Genomic DNA, 22613 nt, shown 5'->3' on the forward strand with positions numbered 1-22613 from the left:
GCCTATAGTGTTTGACAGGTGTACCAACATCAGAATTTTTTTTATTCATAATAATTACGAGTCATGTAAAGAACACACACAGTAGTTAGTAAGTGCCTAATAAAAGTTTTCATTCGGTCATACGCAATTATTTTTCTTTAATTTAGTACCTACTGCTGGATAGCTGCTAGATTTTTTTTTATTAAAAAAAAATACCCACGCCGGCGCGGCGCCACCACGCCGACCCCGACAGGTCGGCGCGCCGCCGCTGGGTAACAGTAGCGCGGCGCGCACGTCTAGTCACAGCCACTTTTTTTCAAAACTATAAGAACTATACTGTTGAAACTTGGTAAGTAGATGTATTCTGTGAACCGCATTAAGATTTTTACACAAAAATAGAAAAAAAAAAACAATAAAATTTGGGGGTTTCCCATACTTAGAACTGAAACTCAATTTTTTTTTCATCAAACCCATACGTGTATGGGTGTGATGAAAAAAACTAGTTACTAGAACTCGTTCAAACCAATTTTTGGTGGAAGTTTGCATGGTAATGTACATCATATATATTTTTTAGTTTTATCATTCTTTCATTTTAGAAATAACAGGGGGAGGGGGAGACACATTTTACCAATTTGGAAGTGTCTCTCGCGCAAACTATTCAGTTTAGGAAAAAAAATACTTATATTAGAAACCTTAATATCATTTTTGAAGACCTATCCCACACATAGATATCCCACACGTATGGGTTTGATGAAAAAAAAATCAGTTCTATGGGGAAACCCCAAAATTTATTGTTATTTTTTCTATTTTTGTGTGAACATCTTAATGCGGTACACACAGAATACATCTACTTACCAAGTTTCAACAGTATAGTTCTTATAATTTCGGAAAAAAGTGGCTGTGACATACGGACGGACAGACAGACATGACGAATCTATAAGGGTTCCGTTTTTTGCCATTTGTCTACGGAACCTTAATTAGGGTACCAACAGGGTAAGTATGATTTTTTTTCGCTTCAACCCTATGTATTATTATTACTATTTATGATGTTCCGGAAATTGTAGTTTAGGCCTGACGACGGGTTATTGGTTCTCACGGTGTATACTATAAATCAGAATATGCCGTTGTTGACAGGTTACCATGGCACCACTTCATGTTTACTACGTTTATTTCTCGAAATTGTAAAGTGCTCGTTTTTCGACGTTAGTCTTTTGTCTTTGTAAATTTTAGTGTCCGAATGTGTTTATTTAAATGTAAGCAGGTTTGAAGTGAAAATTGTTGGTAAAATATTATATTTTTGAAACAATTTTAGACTGTGCTATGTTCAAGTTTGGTACAAAAGAAATGTTGACCTAATAGTTAATTAAGAAGGATAAGTAGTCATAGAAGCGCATAGAACTTATTAATTTAATAATTTAGTAGGTAAGTATCATTTGTTGAGTATAAAGTTTAAAAAACGATCTAAAATACTAAAGTAAGAATTGAATTTAAAGACTTTGTTGGCTCGTTATCAAGTTGGTGTGATTATATTTTCATTTAGTTTGTTTTCCAACAACTCAATCAACCTAAGACGTAGTAATACATCAACCAAATCAAATTTGGAAGCTCTTAAGGACCTCTAAATTAGCCTTTGTTTGATCTAAACTTGAAGTGACAGCCTGTATAATATAAGTACTTGATAAATTGATTGAGCGAGAGAAAATGCTTTTGTGTGTCTGTTCTTCTCTACAGGCCGCGTAGCCAACATGCAAATCGCTTACGCTTCGTAGCGATCGATACGTAACTGTCGCTGTCGCACGAATATGGAAGAGTGACAGAGAGACACAGCGTTTCGCTGTCGAAGCGATAGCGATTGTCACCTTGGCTAGGCCGGCAGGTCTCATTTCTCAACCGATATTCGTGAAATTTAGTGAGCAAGTCCAATTGTTTTTTTGTCGATTCAATTTTAGATTTTTTTCAAAATGGTGGAGCTATAAGATGTTTGTGAACCTTCGGCTCACAGAGCCACTATAGTTTCCTTCCTTCTTCCTCGCGTTGTCCCGGCATTTTGCCACGGCTCAAGGGAGCCGGAGGTCCACTTGACAACCTTGACAAACTTGAAAATCGACTACCATCTGACCTCCCAACCCAGAGGGTAAACTAGGCCTTGTTGGGATTAGTCCGGTTTCCTCACGATGTTTTCCTTCACCGAAAAGCGACTGGTAAATTAAATATCAAATGATATTTCGTACATAAGTTCCGAAAAACTCATTTGTACGAGCCGGGGTTTGAACCCACGACCTCCGGATTGCAAGTCGCACGCTCTTACCGCTAGGCCACCAGCGCTTCAGAGCCACTATAGTTTACTTACTTTAATTTGAGTTTTATAAACAGATGGCAGACTGAGAGATGGTGTGTCCGTGCCATTCCTTCTCAACCTCGATCCGGAGGGTGGTTATGAAAAAACTAAGCAGGATCGTGAAAAGCTGCCGAATATCTTCTGTAAGTTCTTATTTACGTATGTTATAACAAAAGTTTCTGAAATATGTACTTCAAATAACGTTTTGACCTGGTTTTAAACAATGTAATATAAAAGAAGTCCAGAGATGCGTTGTCAGGATATTCCCGCAAATGGAGTTTAATTACCTACGCAATTGCAAACTCAATGCTTTTTAGTTTACAACCAACAATCTATCTTTTTTCTGTTGCCATGGCGCTCTCCGCACAAGATGAGACCTAACCAAGAAGTGAGACATCGCTGTACCGAGGAATGGGCGACTTACGATAGTTTTGGTTTTTTAGTGAAATGGGAGGCAAGCTAGGCAAGCTCTGTTCGCCCCAGGTCCAGTCTGTGGGCTCCGTGCTGGACCGAGTCATCTCACAGCCCAGCAGCGAGGCCCACACGGTTCTGTACAAACTCGCGGACTTCCATAAAGGTAAGAAAGATATATTAGGGCCAAACTTGCTCTTTTGTATTCTCGGGCACTCACTGAGTCAGGATGGCCGTGTGGGAGATAATAAATTGAATTGAGTGCCATCTGTTAGATTTTATGTCACATTAGGATTGCAAAAGGGAAGAATAGTTGAGAGAATCAACTTTTTAGCGTCACTCGTTGCCATGGTTACGATTAGTTGTCCAGGGGACAAAAGTTCATTGAAATACTGATTTTATGGTACTTAAATGTATTAAACTTGCGTTTTTGTGGTCGTTATAACCAATGTCCATAATGGGCCCCCTACTAAGCATGTTAATAGAACGGCATACAACGTCTCTTCAAACAAACTGTGCCACTGTTGTCCCTTGGACAACGGGACAGGATAACAAAACAAAAAAAGTTGATTCACCCACTTAGGAACGCATTGCTCAACTGTGTCGCATATATATCGCATCTCACAGGAAGGTCCATGCGGTTTTGTACAGATTCTGTTTCTTGTACGAACGAACTATTTTTCTGATTATGCACTTAACTTTTAGGTACCTGTAAATAAGCAATATGTTCCATTTCACAATATTTTGCAATATTGCGTAAAGAAAGGTTTTATTTTTTATGTGGTTCATGCCATCTTAACTGTGTATTTTTTTTAATAATGCTATGAATTCGCAAATGTAAGGATAGAAAATTATTTCCCCAAGGCAGATATTATTTTCTATATTTACAGGAGGTCTACTGCTAGAGACGTATGCTAAAGGAGGCATGGTAGCGGCAGAAAAGCTGATTCGCGAGGAGTTCGCAGCCTACATGTACGCTGGAGGGCGCGGGCGAGTCATCAACCGCGCGGAGTACTTGCGGTGGAAGTTCAGAGATCAGGAACAGGTATACAAACCCGATACAACAGAATTAATAGACATAGGTGGATGCAAAATGCTTATGCGAAAGAGTTAAATATATTATAACACGTTATTTGATGTGAGTTCGCCTCTCTACAGCTCTATTGAAATAAGCGCGGGTTTCGTCCAACATACTTAATCGTAAAGGACGCACGCGGAAATCTGCAAAATACCGCACGAAAGGTGAAGTTAAATTTTGCGTTAGGCTGCTCAGTATTTAAGCGAGATTTAATTATTTTGTGAATATCAGGGTAATATTGTATTTGTTTATAGGCAGGGTAGGCAGTTGACAAAACGTATTGTGGATACTGTAGGATATTGTAGGTCCTGTGTTTTTTTTTGCTAGATTACATTGACGATGCCTGCGTTGCTTATTAGATAGACAACTGATACGTTTAGCCTTTCATATTTATACTCAAATCCAGGTGGTCCTGCCGATCGAAGCGTCGTTGTCTCCACATGATCCCCTGGCGAAGTGGGAAGACCACATGTCTTGCTGGCAAATGAGCTATCGCGGCGCGCTGGGCGAGTCGCTGCTGCACGTCCTCATAATTTGCGATACAAAGGTATTATCAATATAGGGTGTATTCCTATTTGTTCCCACCGGAAACAAATGGGAATAGGTGCATCCATATAAATTAGTACTATTTGTCCCCCATTTTAAGTATGGCAGCGGTAACGTGGGGCGGGGAGAAATGGGAATAGACCCAAAACAGTAGAACCGTCTGCAACCGCCGTAGGTATGTCTGGTTTAGGGCTTGCAATATCGGACGGTTTCCAATTCCGGAACTGATTTTCGATATTGGGTCCCAATTCCGGAATTCCGGAACTGGTTCCGGATTTGGGGTTCACCATATTTTTATTAGATCTTTTAATAAAAAACAAAAAATGTGAAATTCTCATACTTTACGTATGTCAAAGAAAGTATTGTTTAACTTGAAATTCATTTGAAGTACTATTAATCGAGATTTGATGTGTGATGTGGTACCGGTTTCCATCTCTTATATCTGCATACCTATACATAACTACTTTATTTTTCGTTATCCTTCCATTATAATGTATTTATCTTTCAGATCCACACCAGGCTCGCTAGAACCCTTCTTAAATGTTTTCCAAAGCTATCTATGGATGTCGTAGAAGGCGAGGAGTATTTAGGTAAACACATTAACAAATCTTTCTGTTCGTAAAATGTCAGGATAGCCGTGTTGGAAATGTCGATGTTTTGTTTAACTATTCAACGCCATCTATTGAGTCTCATGCATCACTTAAGCTTAAACTAGAACACACAAACATTAAGAATTATATTTCTATGTGTTTTACCGGATTTGTTTTCTTTACTTCCACTTAATTTTCAGGAGCCAGTTCTTTACATTTAGCAATAGCGTACAGTAACAACGAACTGGTACAAGATCTAGTGGACTGTGGTTGTGACGTCAACCAGCGAGCGATTGGTAAGTAAACATTGTGGCAAATTAGATTTGTAAACCGGGTTTAATTTTCGCATGGTGGTCATATACTCTCATATTTTGCCTAGTATCTTCGACTCACTTTTCCCAAAATTCCAGGCAGTTTCTTCTTGCCCCGCGACCAGCAGAAAGTTCCTCCAGCCCGACAGACCAACTATGAAGGGTTGGCGTACCTGGGCGAGTATCCTCTGGCGTGGGCGGCGTGCTGCGCCAATGAATCCGTTTACAACCTGTTGTTGGAGTCCGGCGCGGACCCGGACATGCAAGACTCGTTCGGCAACATGATACTGCATATGGTCGTCGTTTGTGACAAACTGGTGTGTATTGTCGTCCCTTCATTATCGTCAACATCGAAATGACGGTGAAGCCCTCCACATATGATGCTGTGGCCACATATCTTAATTTTTTTCCTTTGAAGGTGGAAGTGAAGGTGAAGAATTAAAAATAAAGGCATTCCTTACCAAAATTTCAGTGCCTTTTGTCTAAAAAGTATTATTAACCACTGTATTTTTTTATTAGGACATGTTCGGCTACGCTCTCCGCCACCCGAAAGTTCCAGCCAGCAACGGGCGCATGAACCGTGCCGGCTTCACTCCCCTCACCTTGGCCTGCCAGCTGGGTCGAGACTCCGTGTTCAGAGAGATGCTTGAGCTGTCCTGTAGGGAGTTTTGGCGGTACTCTAACATCACGTGCTCTGCATATCCGCTAAATGCTTTGGATACGCTTTTGCCTGATGGACGAACAAGTAAGTTCCTCCTTTTTCAAGTTTGCTTCTAATTGTTGAGGTCCTTGGCTTGGATAGAAGGGTTTCAATGGGCATCTCTGATAGTTGCTGTGGTCTTCAGCTTAGTGGAACTAAAATAAACATACACAAACCTGATAGCTCTGTCGACAACTATTCTGATTGAAGCCACCTTCTGTCCAGGATTAATTGGAACACTTGGATCCTGTAAATGAACTGCATTATTTGACGATCGTATGTCGACTGGGCCCACTCCGGAAAAAAACATTTCTTTTACCCAGTTAATTTTAATCGTGATTCACTTGATTGAGGATATTGCATCGCAGTAACGTTGTGCTTTAGTAGTGATGGCGGGTACTGTACTGGCTACTGATGTTATAATATTTGACCATATTTTATACACCTATACTTTTCTACTCTAGATTGGAACTCGGCGCTTTTCATAATCCTTAACGGAACAAAACAAGAGCATTTGAATATGTTGGACGGAGGGATCATCCAAAGGCTCTTAGAAGAAAAGTGGAAAACTTTTGCAAGAGTAAGTTCCTAATTTTAATACTTTCTCTGTGGCAATAGTTAATATTTGTAGCATTGCCATTAACCCCCTGTCAAGTCAAGAGCGTCTCTAGCCGATGGACCAGGGGGCATAGAAAATGTAATATTTGATCTCTTTGCTGCCCCTGGCGAACGACCTTGTCTGGCTTACCGGGGTCTCAGTTTGCCAGCTACAAAACAAACTTGAGGTTAATAATATAAAATAATGTATATATTCAGGGCCGAATCGACTGGATGCGAAAGTGAATATTCAATGTTCAGATAACTAAAACAGCTCCCACTCCTTTAAATTCTTCCCTCGAAACCTTTCAGAACAAATTCCTCAAACGGCTGCTGATTCTGCTGGTTCATCTTATACTGCTCTCTGTGTCTGTGTACCTTCGACACAGCGCTGCGGAGGCCGAGGCTAATCCTGAATGGAGACTTGAGGTGAATTTTAGCTACAATTATCTAGAAGGTACTGGAAGATAAAAAAGCCAAAGCATGATGGTGGGTAGTAACAGCTACGACTCATCTGGATCTCTTATCTTGTGGGACGGGAATAACCTTAGTGTACAATCACAAACTGTTTAAGTTATTTTTAGGTGATGCGAGACCTTATATTGTTCGGGGAGGGATGTGTCCTTTTCGATTGCCTGACGCCCAATCCTGTTAAAACTGGCGCCCGTTTAGGTTAATTACAGTGCCCCAGCCATATCGGCACCTGGTCGTACCACTCGCATCACCGTAAGACCGCCCCTATAGGGCCATTTTGTTTGTGTACTATTCTTACAACGATGGTGATGATTCTCCTCTGATTTCGGATACAGCGTCTGTGTGCTCTGGAGTAAGCATTTCCAGTGTAGCTGTTCCACTATCTGGTACGCCTTTACCATGGCTCGCATACCCTAAAGCAGGAAGTTTTTTACAATTGCCTATAATCAAGAGCCTCATTTTACATTTTATATCATTCAGATAACAGACGCTCGAGGCGGTATCAGACTGGCGTGCGAACTGGGCACCATAGTCAGTACGTTATGTTACATCATTCTTCAACAAGGCGACGAACTCAAAAACCAGGGCGTCGTCGCTTACTTCAAACAATTGGTGAGTGATCAATATTTACTTAAGAAAAGACAGTTTTTTGCAACTCTCGCTCAAGTGTACACTCAGGCAGTGGTGTAGTGTAGTTATATAATAACCATTTTGGTATATCCGCAGATTCACGAACCAGCAAAATTCATCTTCCTAGTATCGAACCTGCTCCTCTTGGTATGTATACCGGCGCGATTAATGCGGCTGCCTATGCTGGAAGAGGCACTGCTCATCTTCCTTCTGCCTGGCTCTTGGTTTCTGCTCATGTTCTTTGCTGGGTATGATATTTACTAATCTATGCAACTTATACGAGTCCGTCACTGGCAATGAAAAAAGCTCATAAAAGGAGATCTGCTTTTGGTGTGCTTAACTAGCTGTGTAGAAAAAAGGGGTGACCCTGCTACTACCATGAAGGCTGAATGAATTACTCGAATTCCAGCATCTCCACCATTTCAGTCGCAACATCTATATATCTACACTCAGAATGTATAGATCTGCATTCATTTCACATCGGCTTCAACAAATGCGGCGATAATTATGTAAATCCTGTTTCAAACATACTTTAGATCGTTTGACTTGAGTTCATTTCCAATACAGGGCAGTGCGACTGACGGGTCCGTTCGTGACGATGATCTACAGCATGATTACTGGCGACATGTTCACCTTCGGCATCATCTACTGCATCGTGCTCTTCGGTTTTTCGCAGTCTTTCTACTTCCTATACAAAGGTACGTGTTACTATTTTCTTATGTCGCACACTAGCAAACGAGCCGCCTGATGGGAAGATAATTGTCGCCCATTTAATATAAACAATATCAGTGGAACATCTGTTGCAGCCCTATGAGAACCGAATTCTTGCTTCTTCAAAAGCTTCATAGCGCAAAGGAAACTCGGAGGGTAACTCATCTACATGCTGCATCTTCTTGGGGGAAGTGAGAGTAAAGTCCAGTTATTTTTGTGTGCGAAATAGCTAGGAAGTAAGGATGAGTTTTGTTCCTTTGACGGGAGGTACGGTGGTAGGTATAAACGAAATGGTTGCACCAGTTTAAAAAGTTTTTCAGGCCATTTTCCATTTTAAAAATGGTAGAAGCAAATAGAAAAACTCACTTAATTAATTACTTAATGTTTGCTTTTTCAGGGTTCCCTAATGTTTCATCCACTTTATACTCCAGTTACCCGACCACATGGATGGCTTTGTTTCAAATCACACTGGGAGATTATAGTGTAAGTAAAAGGCATCATCTTTTTATGGATCTTCACAACGACCGATTGTGTGCTGCAGAAATTCAACGATTTGAGTAATTGTCGTCGGTTCAACTTTGTTGGGAGCCTTCCTGTGTTACGTTTCTAGTATATGGCCAGCATTCAAGAACCCTTTGTCCCACCCAGCGGCCATCGGTTCTTCCAGCAATAAGTCACCCATTGCCACTTAAACCTGGTAACTCTATACATTTGTCATGTCGATGGAATGAGGCTTGGTGTGTCCTTAAATCTTGAATGACAGACGAATTTTGCGTCTCTTTAGTGTGGGGTGATTCACGCGGTGAACTGTAATGTGATTGTGTTGATTTCAGTACTCAGACCTGGGCATGACCTCGTATCCAAACCTGACGAAATCCGTGTTCACTCTATTCATGATCTTCGTGCCGATCCTACTCCTCAACATGTTGATCGCCATGATGGGAAACACTTATGCACATGTCATTGAGCAGTCTGAGAAGGAGTGGGTTAAACAGGTCAGAAATGATACAAAAAGTGGCTCAATTATTTGGATTGTCTCAATTATTCGAATAGGTACTTATTGGAACTTTTATGTACTTAAATCTCTTCCATTTCCTCACAGTGGGCAAAAATCGTCGTCTCTCTTGAACGTTCCGTGGCGCAAGAGGATGCACACAGATACCTGCAAGAGTACTCCATTGGCTTAGGCCCCTCGGATGACCCGCGATACGAGCAGCGCGGCGTCATGGTCATCAAGAGTAAGGATAAGACGAGAGCCAAGCAGCGGAAAGGCGCGTTAGCGAATTGGAAGGTAAAGCAGATTTTACGGGAGAGGAATTTATTTTATAGGACCTACCGCGATCCAAGAGGAAAAGTAACTGCAATCATACTTCTTAGGACTGGCGCCCTAGACGGCCCTCGGTACGAGCAAACAGCACGTACATACATACATATTACAAGTACCTATTTCGCGTTTCGGAAAGTATAAGTTCGCGTGTGGAGTAGCAAACCAGGCACATAATTTCCAGTCAATGACGTTCTTTTTGTTTCACAGCGCGTTGGGAAAGTTACGATAGCAGAGCTGCGAAGACGAGGAATCACGGGCGAAGACCTTCGTAGGCTGATGTGGGGTCGTGTGTCTATTTCCACGCCCACCAAAGCACCTCTTGGGTAATATCATAAATATTAATGTTGTTTAAGTAGGATGGGATAGGATGCAAAGACTTTCTGATCATAAATAATAAGGGTTTTTTTCACAGAAGGCGCCCACAAGCCCCACCACCGGACTGTGTGGCGGCTGCAGAAGTCAGCCAAATCGGCCTCTCGGGTGGGGACGCTCTCAACGGAGTTGGGACCGCGCTGTCTTCCGCTCTTGATGTCATGGCGTTCACGCATGACCTGGATTTAGGGTCCACTGGTATACCTACTTAAAAACTGCCAATTTTGCCTTATGTATGGAGTGCTCACAAAATTTTATTGCTATTTACCTATGCATAATGTAACTTTACGAAATTAAGAGTAAGTCTTGGTCTCTGTTAGACACTGTACGCTGCAACATCATGTTCTTTAGAAATCTTTCCATACAAGGTAACGCTTTTTGCAGAGTAAGGCGTCAATAGTAGTTAGATTGACAATGTCTATGTTTTCGGTCTTAACTTACATAATTTTGCAGGCACAGACCAAATGAAACAACCAACGCCAGACCTCCTTGTAAACGGGAAAACCATCCCAAAACCAGGCCAAACTACAGTCAGTCAACCTGTACAACCACCTTCAAGCCAACCAGGCCTTGCAGTTCCAAAAACTGCCCCTATAACTGCGCCTGTATCTGGAATAGGGCTACAAGTGCCTTCTGTTCCAACAGTTACAGGTGTTCCAGGAGGTTTGCCAGGAGCTGGTATAACAGGACAAGTTCAAAGCACTCCAGGTGTTTTGCAAGGCTCAGGACCTGGGCTAAGTATACCTGTGCAAGGTGTTCCTGCGCAAGGTATTCCTGTGCAAGGTATTCCTGAGCATGGTTTGCCAGTGCAAAGCATAACTAGACAGGGTATGCCTGGGCCAGTTGCTGGGCAAGCAGCGTTAGGGCAAGGGACTGGAATGGGTCAGATTACTATGACGCAGGATATGTTAAAAATTGGAGTACCGCAGCCACCTGGTAAGTTGATTTTTACTATGCCCCTTTCGTGGTTATTTTATAAGCAGCAAACGCGCGCATGTTGGGAACGACTCCTTCGGAAGGCTCCGCTACAATCATCTCTGATGGGTGTTCATTACCCTTTATGCTTTCTTTGATTTGAATGTAAACAGGGTTCCTTGCGAAGTTTTCCGTCACCGACATGCAAATTAGAAGGCAAATAACAAGGGATATCTACATTTTGTGGATACCTGCATATTAAGTTCCAAAAAGTCATCTAAATACGATCTCGCCCCGGGTTAAGTCCTCAATCCTCGGACTATAGCCCAAACAATATTTACCAACAATGATAGGAGGCCTAATTTTCTAAAAGTGGAAGTGGAACGATACCTATGACCAAGTCTTGTAGTCTTACCTACAGATCCGTACCTTTTCAGCGCCAGTAGAATCGTTCCGGGACTTCTTCTTCGAACTTGTTCTGCTAGCGGACTCGCAGAGCCCTGACCAGGGGCAGCTTCGGAATCTTGCGGAGCAGGCAGCCGACCTGAAGGGTGTTCCGGAGATTGACATCAATATGAGCGTATGTTTTTAGGGATGTTCTTTATCGATGGGGATAATAGATTATTCCATGGAAAATCGCATTTCGTAAATCAAAGAATAGATTAGCTGATGATATCGCTAGTAGACCAAGAGAATGAGAAGTCGATTCCATTATTCGGTTATTTTCTACAGCAAACAAAGATTTCGAGAACACCATTAGGCGAGCGAGCGAGCGAGCACGTAACAATTTCCTCACGCACAAACCGGCCAGTGTAGACGTGCCTCGCGCGTACGCTCGCTCTGTGTGGACCCTGCTATTTACTACACTCTAAGATATACTTACTTACATATATAAAAGTATTTAGCACTTAATTTTTGTAGAAAAGTCACCAATGCCGCCTTAAAGTTAAAACTGCTAACAATTAGCAGGGAGCTGGCAATATGCATTGCCATACTTCTTTATTTGTAGACAACAGCGAAATCAGCTCGCAAGGTGGTAGCTGGGGCGGTTTCGGGCCTTTTTGGCGTGGCAGCCGACGCGCCCGCCGCCGACGCCGGCTGGCGCCGAGAGCGGCACGAGCAAAGCGACAGTGATCCACCGTCAGGTACGAAGAGGCAAATGTGAAGTGTGTCCATTTTATGGTAGACCTCTTAGGACAAAGCGACGACAGTGAGCGGCGTGAATAGAGCGAGACATCGACCCGCCATCGGCAGGTAGCTACAGCCCACAGCTACTGTGAAGTATTTAAGCTAAAGTGTCAGACTCGGATCGGGAATCGGGTTATCGTCGCGCCGAAGCGGCGCTCGCCGCCTAGGTATTTTGGCAAGCGCCATGAATGGCACGAAGCTACAGTGCCCCGCCGTGGTAGGCAAAATACCAGAGTGAAGGCTCGCAAGATAATCTCAAGCGTCGCATCCTTAAACCTTATTCCACGCCGATATTGAAGAAACAATTCGTATTTTTGTTTATGACCCAAAGAACAAGTGTGGTACGAACACGAAAAATGTGCAATTTATTTTAACTGTTCGCCTAAAGTCTTACTTATATTTCTCAGAATCTGTGCTGCTGGGGCGAGCGTCGAGGGCGCGGCGAGCGCGTTCCGCGTCGAAACGTGCTGAGCCACCCCCGCCGCACCTCTACGTGCCAGCCAGGTAACGTATTATAGTATTTTTCCTACTCCTCTATTGTTATCTGTCATTTATGCATTCATTAACACGAATATAAGAACATACATAAAAGATTTCAAGAAAAGTCTATATTTTCTATTCCTCATAAAAGCTCTTGTGCTTTTATAAGCTATAATGTTACTGCGATTAATGGCTACCAACCTAACAAAACCAAAACGAATACAGTTTTAAACTAAGTGCATTGCTGCCAACTTACAAAATATTCATTTGGTTGCATAGTAAAAAACAATTACTTCATAAGTCAGAAACACGCATGTGACACCCGTAATATAGCAACACCCATAGACTACGAAGACCGCTTGGCGTTGCTTGTTAGTCTCCGTCGGCTACGGTGGCCAAAATGGAAAAAAAAAACTGTCCAAAAAATTAATTTAGCAAGAAGCAAGTACCAGGGCCTCATGAGTTACGAGGAGGTGTCGCCGACCGGCCGGCCGCGGCCCGGAGCGGGCCGGGCGCGTAACAAGGTGTATGCTCGCGCGTCTTGGCTATATACTTTTGCTGTAATTTGTTTACCTAAATTAAGATTTATTTTTCTTGACTCGTAGGAAAAATATTGTATGCAACGTTGTATAAGTAGGTCAAAAAATTCTCGTGGCGTATTCCTTTACAATGTTCGCCTACGCCTTCGGCTCCGGCTCACATTGTAACTCACGCCACTCGCCTTTTTTGACCCTTCTTCTTGAAGGGTCAAAACCACCACGCCACGAGAGTTTTTTGACCTACTTATACAACGTTGCATACAATATTTTTCCTACGAGTCAACAAAAATAAATCTTAATTTAGGTAAACAAATTACAGCAAAAGTATATAGCCAAGACGCCCGAGCATACCTTGTTCCGCGCCCGGCCCGCCCCGGGCCGCGGCCGGCCGGTCGGCGACACCTCCTCGTAACTCATGAGGCCCTGGTACTTGCTACTTGCTAAATTAATTTATTGGACAGTTTTTTCTCAATTTTGGCCACCGTAGCCTACGGAGACTAACAAGCAACGCTAAGCGATCTTCGTAGTCTATGGGTGTTGCTATATTATGGGTGTCACATGCGTGTTTCTGACTTATGAAGTAATTATTTTTACTATGCAACCAAATGAATATTTTGTAAGTTGGCATCAATGCACTTAGTTTAAAACTGTATTCGTTTTGGTTTTGTTAGGTTGGTAGCCATTAATCGCAGTAACATTATAGCTTATAAAAGCACAAGAGCTTTTATGAGGAATAGACAATATAGACTTTTCTTGAAATCTTTTATGAATGTTCTTATATTCGTGTTAATGAATGCATAAATGACAGATAACAGTAGAGGAGTAGGAAAATAATTAAAAGTTATTAAGGCTGCCTTAAATTAAGAATAATCGGATGAAGCCTCTAAGATATAATTGTATTGTAGGCCAAACGCAGGTTTGACTATTATTGTTTTGTTTGTGTGTTTCAGGTCAATGTATTTTGTTGCATCGGAGAGTAGTGCTTTGGAAAGCGACGCCCCCTTAGAAGACCAGCCGAGTTCAGGCAATAATTCGTTAGTATCCTTAGATATTTTAGATATTTAATCAAAACTAAACTGAACATATTTTAGATTAAATAATTATAGGTACGTAGGTATAATTATTAGATATACCTAGGAAGACTGCGTGCCGGGAAAGTTTTTCTCAAAACATCTCTTAAAGGGGTGAAGGAGGGTAAAATTTGAAAACTTGTGTGGACTTCTTTACACGGACTCTAAAATTTCAGCGCACTTGGGGGTCGATGGGACGACGCGGCGCGCATACGTGCAGTACGTCCCCTCTGCATCTTGCAGGCAACCGGGCTAAACCCCGTGGAACATTCTGTTTACGTCGTAGGTAAGAAAACTCGGTACATGCACTGTTGCCCTAGTTTGTTACGGTGCCTACGCATTTTAAGAGCGACCTACATCCCGCCTATTAACGTTATTTTTAATTTATGAAAAAGATGTATCTCCTAATGAGTATTGTATACTACATAGCTGTTGCCCGCGACTTCGTACGCGTGGATTTGTACGTTGGTGGTTATAAACATAAGCATAGAACATTATGCAGCAAAAGGTAGCAGTAGGGACGGTTAATCACTTATTAATAATTATACAACGCATGAGATTTGTCTGACACAACCTACGAAATTTCAAGCGCCGAAGTGAAAAAAATTGTTCTCGATATAATCCCTCTCAATCCCTTAAGAAGATTTTCAAGTCTACTATTCCGATCGAATACAAACTTTTTTTTCACCAATTTAGGGGATTAATTTAATACAAACTTTCAATGAATACTTAGGTAATGAATTTTCAAGACAGGTGATATGTATCAGTTTTCGTCTATTTGAATATAGAGGTAATGCCCGTTTACCAAGTTTCAAGTTACTAGCTTAAAAGAAAACTTGTACCACATAAAAACTTCTATCCCCTTTTTAACCCCCTTAGGGGTTAAATTATCAAGAACGTTAAAATAACTTTTTTTATTCTTACATTATGTTTTTCTATGAAGTTTTAAAGCATTGGTAATGGATTCAAACTTTCAACCCCTTTTTAACCCCTTTAGGGAATGAATTTTTAATAACGCTGAAATTACTTTTCTTGTGTTTTAATAATATGCCTACTTACAAAGTTTCAAATTCCGCACTCAAAAAAATATTTGATCTCCATACAATCTTTCAGCCCCTTTTTCACCACCTTAGGGGATGAATTTTCAAAAACGCTTAAATTAGTTTTCTTTTGTTTTAATAAAATACCTTTTTACAAAGTTTCAAATTCCTAGCTCAAAATAAAACTTGAACCCCTTACAAACTTTCATCCCCTTTTTAACCCCCTTAGGGATTGAATTTTCACAAACGCCGATATAACGTTTATTTGTAATCGGCTATTATGCCTTTATAAGAAGTTTCAAAGCATTGATAATGGATTCAAACTTCCAACCCTTTTTTAACCCCTTTAGGGAATGAATTATCAAAAACGCTGAAATTTATTTTATTTTAATAATATATCTTTCTACGAGGTTTCGAATTCCTAGCTTAAAATAAAACTTGAACCCCATACTCTTTTTAACCCTTTAGGGGTTGAATTTCTCAAAATCGCTTCTTGGCTCTTGTACACTTTATAAATGCAACCTAGTGTGTAAATTTTAACCTTCTAGCATTTGTAGTTTCGGCTCTGCGTTGACGAGTCAGTCAGGACACGTACATTTATATAAATTATATAGTCAACACTCCATAATATATAGATTTTATATAGTCAAAACAGTCAATCGCGTTAACGCTTAAAAGCACCTTACACGATAAGGTTCGAGACATATAAAGGCCTTTCCAGGCGGGATACTCAAATTGGCAATTTTATCAGAAAAAAGCGGCCAAGTGCGAGTCGGACTCGCCCATGAAGGGTTCCTTTATGACGTATTAAAAAAAACTACTTACTAGATCTCGTTCAACATTTTACCACTTTGGACACACATTTTACCACTTTGGTAGTGTCTCTCGCGCAAACTATTCAGTTTAGAAAAAAATGATATTAGAAACCTAAATATCATTTTTGAAGACCTATCTTATAGATACCCCACACGTATGGGTTTGATGAAAAAAAAAATATATTTTTATTTTATGACTTATTAAAAAAACTACTTACTAGATCTCGTTCAAACCAATTTTCGGTGGAAGTTTGCATCGTAATGTAAATTATATTTTTTTTTTTAGATTTTTCATTCTGTTATTTTAGAAGTTACAGGGGGGGGCGACACACATTTTTTCACTTTGGAAGTGTCTCTCGCGCAAACTATTCACTTTAGAAAAAAAATATATTAGGAACCTAAATATCATTTTTGAAGACCTATCCATAGAAACCCCACACGTATGGGTTTGTCGAAAAAAATTTTTTTTTTAAGTTTTATGACGTATTAAAAAAAAATACTAGATCTCGTTCAAACCAATTTTCGGTGGAAGTTTGCATCGTAATGTATATCATAATTTTTTTTAGATTTTTCATTCTGTTATTTTAGAAGTTACAGGGGGGGGGGGACACACTTTTTTTCACTTTGGAAGGTTCTCTCGCGCAAACTATTCAGTTTAGAAAAAAATTATATTAGGAACCTAAATATCATTTTTGAAGACCTATCCATAGATACCCCACACGTATGGGTTTGACGAAAAAAATTTTTTTTTTTAATTTTATGACGTATTAAAAAAAATACTCACTAGATCTCGTTCAAACCAATTTTCGGTGGAAGTTTGCATCGTAATGTATATCATAATTTTTTTTTAGATTTTTCATTGTTATTTTAGAAGTTACAGGGGGGGGGGGGACACACTTTTTTTCACTTTGGAAGGTTCTCTCGCGCAAGCTATTCAGTTTAGAAAAAAATTATATTAGAAACCTTAACATCATTTTTGAAGACATTCCATAGATACCCCACATGTATGGGTATGATGAAAAAAAATTTTTTTTTAATTTCATGACGTATTAAAAAAAAGCGGCCAAGTGCGAGTCGGACTCGCGCATGAAGGGTTCCGTACCATTTAAGACGTATTAAAAAAAATCTACTTGCTAGATCTTGTTCAACATTTTACCACTTTGGACACACATTTTACCACTTTGGGACTGTCTCTCGCGCAAACTATTCAGTTTAGAAAAAAATCATGTTAGAAACCTAAATATCATTTTTGAAGACCTATCCATAGATACCCCACACGTATGGGTTTGATGAAAAAAATTTTTTTTAATTTATTGACGTATTAAAAAAAAACTATTCACTAGATCTCGTTCAAACCAATTTTCGGTGGAAGTTTGCATGGTAATGTATATCATATATTTTTTTTAGATTTTTCATTCTGTTATTTTAGAAGTTACAGGGGGGGGGGACACACATTTTTTCACTTTGGAAGTGTCTCTCGCGCAAACTATTCAGTTTAGAAAAAAATGATATTAGAAACCAGAGATGGGCATTTCGTACTTGATTCCTGATTCCATGATTACTCGAAATTGCTTTTGGAATCTGATTACCGATTCCCAGATTACTTTGTAATCTGACTAGCTGATTACTAAGAACAATTACGTTTGAGGAATCAGGAATCATCTGTTGGAATATTACAATTACTAGTAATTGGGAATCAGTGTCGATTCCTTATTACAGTTATGGATTACTTGATTCCTTTCAGATTACTTCAAAATATACTTTGTTATAAATAAAGCTATATGTCTGAGTACCGACGTAAAAGTACATTTCGATTTACTATAAAGATGCATCTTATTTGTATCCGGTGTGCAGATTTCAAAAATGATGACCCAACATGGCGGCCATGCACTATGTCTAGTACTAGTACTAGTAGGTTTTAGGGAGTGCAGATTTCGAAAATTATGCCCATTTGAAAATATTCGAAATCTGAATTCCCTAAAACCTATAAAACGACATCCATGACGACTTTTATGGCATACTGCACGGCCGCCATCTTAGATTCCAAAATGGTCATCATTTACGAAATCTGCACTCCCTAAAACCTATAAAACAATATCCATGACGATTTTTATCACGTAGTGCACGGCCGCCATCTTGGATTCTTAAATAATCATTATTTTACAGTAATTATACAGTTTCACACATAAAATGTATTTGTCTTCTGGGATAAGAACGAAGGAAATTATTTTGACATTAAGTAATTGTAATTTAGTCTGGATAATATTACGTAATCAGATTACTCGAGTAATTGATTACCGAGGAATCACGATTACACTTGTAGTTAGATATATTCAATTCCGAAGGAATCAATTACGCAAGTAATCGGCGGGATTGATTACAGTAATTTAGATTACCAGAGGAATCGATTACTAAGGAATCATAATTACTGTAATGTAATGTGTAATTTAAATCCAAAAGTAATTGATTACGCCCAACTCTGTTAGAAACCTAAATATCATTTTTGAAGACCTATCCATAGATACCCCACACGTATGGGTTTGATGAAATTTTTTTTTTTTTTTAATTTTTATGACGTATTAAAATTTTATGACGTATTAAAAAAAAACTACTTACTAGATCTCGTTCGAACCAATTTTCGGTGGAAGTTTGCATGGCAATGTATATCATATATTTTTTTTAGATTTTTCATTCTGTTATTTTAGAAGTTACGGGGGGGGGGGGGGGGCACACACTTTTTACCACTTTGGAAGTGTCTCTCGCGCAAACTTTTCAGTTTAGAAAAAAATGATATTAGAAACCTCAATATCATTTTTAAAGACCTATCCATAGATACTCCACACGTATGAGTTTGATGAAAAAAGATTTTTTGAGTTTCAGTTCTAAGTATGGGGAACCCCCAAAATTTATTGTTTTTTTTCTATTTTTGTGTGAACATCATAATGCGGTTCATAGAATACATCTACTTACCAAGTTTGAACAGTATAGCTTTTATAGTTTCGGAAAAAAGTGGCTGTGACAGAATCGGACAGACAGACGGACATGACGAATCTATAAGGGTTCCGTTTTTTGCCATTTGGCTACGGAACCCTAAAAACAACTTACTAGATCTCGTTCAAACCAATTTTCGGTGGAAGTTTACATGGCAATGTATATCATATATTTTTTTTAGATTTTTTATTCTGTTATTTTAGAAGTTACGGGGGGGGGGGGGGACACACATTTTACCACTTTGGAAGTGTCTCTCGCGCAAACTATTCATTTTAGAAAAAAATGATATTAGAAACCTCAATATCATTTTTGAAGACCTATCCATAGATACCCCACACGTATGGGTTTGATGAAAAAAGATTTTTTGAGTTTCAGTTCAAAGTATGGGGAACCCCCAAAATTTATTGTTTTTTTTCTATTTTTGTGTGAAAATCTTAATGCGGTTCATAGAATACATCCACTTACTAAGTTTGAACAGTACAGCTCTTATAGTTTCGGAAAAAAGTGGCTGTGACAGAATCGCACAGACAGACGGACATGACGAATGTATAAGGGTTCCGTTTTTTGCCATTTGGCTACGGAACCCTAAAAATGGCTTCAATATTATCATTCTATATAGATAGTGACCTTGGTTCAGTCAAAATATCTTTCTCGCTCTAACATATAGCTGCGATCTTCCACCCCTTAGAGCATTTAACCAACCGGAGACGCCTTGTCTGTAATTTTCTGTACAAAACAGCCTACCTATTTTTGCGAGGGAGGGGCACGTCATATGTATGGCCATTTGTACGTCAGGCCGTACAATAATTATGACCATTGGCCGAGGTTTTGGACAGAGGGGTAAGCTTTTAAAAGCGACTCCGGTTGGTTAAATGCTCTAAGTGACACACTATTGATACACGTGCCCAGCACCGCACCAAGGGCGCGGCACGGTACGGTAATCTGTAGACACAATAACGTCCATACTCTGCACATCCAATTTGTCAGTAGAAGGCGGCAAATTAAAAAAAAAATAGTCTGGGTTTTTTACTTTCCAGAGTAACCAAAATTTGAATTTGCCGCCTTTTTCGACCTGCAGTATATATGTCACAGGTTCTGGTGACGGAGAGGAAGTGGAAGCTACACCACTTCAGTCTAAACCGAAGCACGAGAGAAGAGTTAGGCCGAAAACAGCGCGTACCCGTCGCAACAGGTAAGATATATACTGAAACGCAACCAACTTGTCAGTAGAAAAAGGCGCGAAATTAAAACTTTCTAAGGGAAGGGAAGTCCAATTATCACGCCTACATTTTTTTTATTAGCCGCTTTTTCTACAGGGGTCGCAGTACCAGAGTATAATTTGGCGCGCAGGGTTGTCCTCGGGCATATTTTGGGTTAAATGGGTTATTCACACTAAGTTTTTACCAGTGGCAAATACTGGAAAAAAAAACCCGGTAAAAGGTGGGATTTTATTTTCCCAGTAGTTACCACCAAAATTTTGTTAGAGTTCAATTCTAATAAAAACAGTAAAGTATAAAAAAAAGTGCTTTAAAAGTGATCAAAAATTTTAAAACCGGTGCAAGTGCATTAAAATTAAAAGTTAAAGAGAAATTAACGTTTGGTTGAAATTTATCTTATTAATTGTGACATTATCTATGAAACCTAAATCTTTTGTCGAGGGCGCTTACGCCGCACTGCGTAGAGCAGCGTTGTATTTATATAGGAGCATAGCTGATAATGGCGTAAGCGCCATCGACAATAAGGTCCGTTTCAATAAATAACGTCACAATTATTATACGAACGAACAAACAAATCAGTCAAGGATCGACTATTTTTTGATCACTTTTAAGGCAGTTTACTCATAGCAGTGATCGACTTATAATTATTGATTAAAGCCCTCTATATTTAGACTGTTTTTATTAGTATTGAACGCTAACCAAATTTTGGTGGTAACTAGTGGGAATAACCGTTAAATGAACGTAATATCGGTCGACCAAACGTGGTAGTAGAAAAGGATTTTTTTGTTTCTTTTACTTGCCTTCGGCGCTTTTGATTCGGGTGCTATACTCTGGGACGACCACTTTTTCAATAGAAAAAGGCGGCAATTTTGAAAAACGTAGACGTCGAGGGTTGATCTTTAATAGAAAATTTGATTTTCGCGCTTTTTTTCTACTGACAAGTTAGGTGATCGAGTAGTTTTTCAAGCTTTTTACTTATCCAATCAGTTTCTATCCATACTTACACAGGATTTCCTCACCATTTCTAGAGTATCTCCAGTCCCCGAAGCCGGCAGCCCCTTGGAGCCCTGGGCCACGGCGCCGCTGTCGCGCCTCTCTCGACTGATCCGCTCAACCAGCGCCTCAACGGCATCTTTGACCGATACAGAATCGCCCAGATATTGAGTACCAGCAGTGTTCAATAGTGTTGTGTGTATGAATAGCCTGTCAAGCCATTTCCGTCAGAACAAAAAGGCGGCAAACTTAAAAAATGGCGCGAAAGGGTATTATCCCATAGAAAATTTGAATTTCGCACGGTTTTCTACTGACAGTTATTTAACAGACTAAAGAATTCATGTTCGACCAGAGTATTCTATGCCATAGATCTTTGTCGCATTCTAACTAATCTTGTCTGACCAAGCTAACTCCGCACAGATTTTACAGAGACCGAGTGCCACAATAAAATAAAACGCTCATAGTTGCATTTTACACTTTGTCACTTCAGTTATGTTATGTTAGACAGACTCTACCCTTTTTCAACTTCGACCATTGAATATGTCAAGCAAGGGTGCAAAGTTAACATTTCCAAATCGAGTTTCATTTTCTAGCTAGTGAGAAAAAAAATTTGCAAAGTAATACAACTTTTAATTTTGGAAAATTTTCAGCCAAAAATGTTTAGACGAGGTTCACTAAAAAAAAACTAGCGGAAAGAGAGTCGTGAAATGTATTGAGCCTATACATTTCACGATTTTTTCTCTTTCCGCACCGACTCTAGTTTGTATAATACCATTCAAATGGACCAGAGAGCCTAGCTAGGATGCCAATCGTTTGGTAGCGAACGAAACGGTAATGTCTCTCTATCACTCTTCCATATTAGTGCGACAGCGACATTAGCATTTAGTTCGCTGCAGCGCAGACGGTCGGCACCCTGGCTACGCCAATTTCCGTTAATCTTGAGTGCAGATAGTGAGAACCCACTTAATGGTAAGTATATTTCGTCTTTGCGTGTTTAATGACTTGGTACTAGGAACTTTCTCATAGATACAAATTTCTTATATTCTATTCCTGTCGCTATTTGAATAGGTACCTAAGTGTATTGTAGAGTGGTTAGTTAGGTTAGATGTGTTAAATAGGTGCCTATTTATTTAAGCAACAGCACAAGTAATTTATCCGAAGATTGTCTGATCTCAGGTAGAAGGCCTTACTAGTCTAGCCAATTGTTTTTATGTGGTGATTAGTAATATATGCTTAATTCTATGATATTAAGAGTTTCAGTAAGTTATTAATAAATATATTTCAACTGGACCATTCTATCG

General features: G+C 39.8%; 1 protein-coding gene across 2 annotated transcripts; it reads left to right on the forward strand.

Moving 5' to 3' along the window:
- Positions 1-304: 304 nt before the first annotated feature.
- LOC133530140 (uncharacterized) lies at positions 305-21872 on the forward strand. Of its 2 annotated transcripts, XM_061867992.1 has the most exons (27): positions 305-1401; positions 2353-2460; positions 2761-2894; positions 3619-3773; positions 4213-4353; positions 4861-4942; positions 5143-5238; positions 5353-5570; positions 5773-5998; positions 6418-6533; positions 6863-6979; positions 7505-7636; positions 7751-7902; positions 8222-8352; positions 8763-8848; positions 9199-9360; positions 9468-9656; positions 9900-10015; positions 10105-10262; positions 10518-11000; positions 11417-11559; positions 11989-12124; positions 12575-12671; positions 14137-14220; positions 14433-14542; positions 20195-20294; positions 21348-21872. In XM_061867992.1, the coding sequence occupies exons 3-27, from the start codon at positions 2765-2767 to the stop codon at positions 21481-21483; spliced, it is 3696 nt and encodes a 1231-aa protein (XP_061723976.1). In that variant the 5' UTR covers positions 305-1401; positions 2353-2460; positions 2761-2764; the 3' UTR covers positions 21484-21872. The 2 variants fall into 2 exon arrangements, with proteins under 2 accessions (XP_061723976.1, XP_061723975.1); XM_061867991.1 differs by having other exon boundaries at positions 2353-2894.
- The last annotated feature ends 741 nt before the right edge of the window (positions 21873-22613 follow it).

The sequence above is a fragment of the Cydia pomonella genome, chromosome 22 (genome assembly GCF_033807575.1).
Source record: "Cydia pomonella isolate Wapato2018A chromosome 22, ilCydPomo1, whole genome shotgun sequence".
Lineage (NCBI taxonomy): Eukaryota > Metazoa > Arthropoda > Insecta > Lepidoptera > Tortricidae > Cydia > Cydia pomonella.

Excerpts from the sequence above, each read along its gene's own strand:
- LOC133530140 (XM_061867991.1), top strand. The coding sequence starts at position 2,765 with ATGGGAGGCAAGCTAGGCAAGCTCTGTTCGCCCCAGGTCCAGTCTGTG. Across the intron at positions 2,895-3,618 it reads ACTCGCGGACTTCCATAAAG|GAGGTCTACTGCTAGAGACG; the intron begins GTAAGAAAGATA and ends CTATATTTACAG. Across the intron at positions 5,239-5,352 it reads CGTCAACCAGCGAGCGATTG|GCAGTTTCTTCTTGCCCCGC; the intron begins GTAAGTAAACAT and ends CCAAAATTCCAG.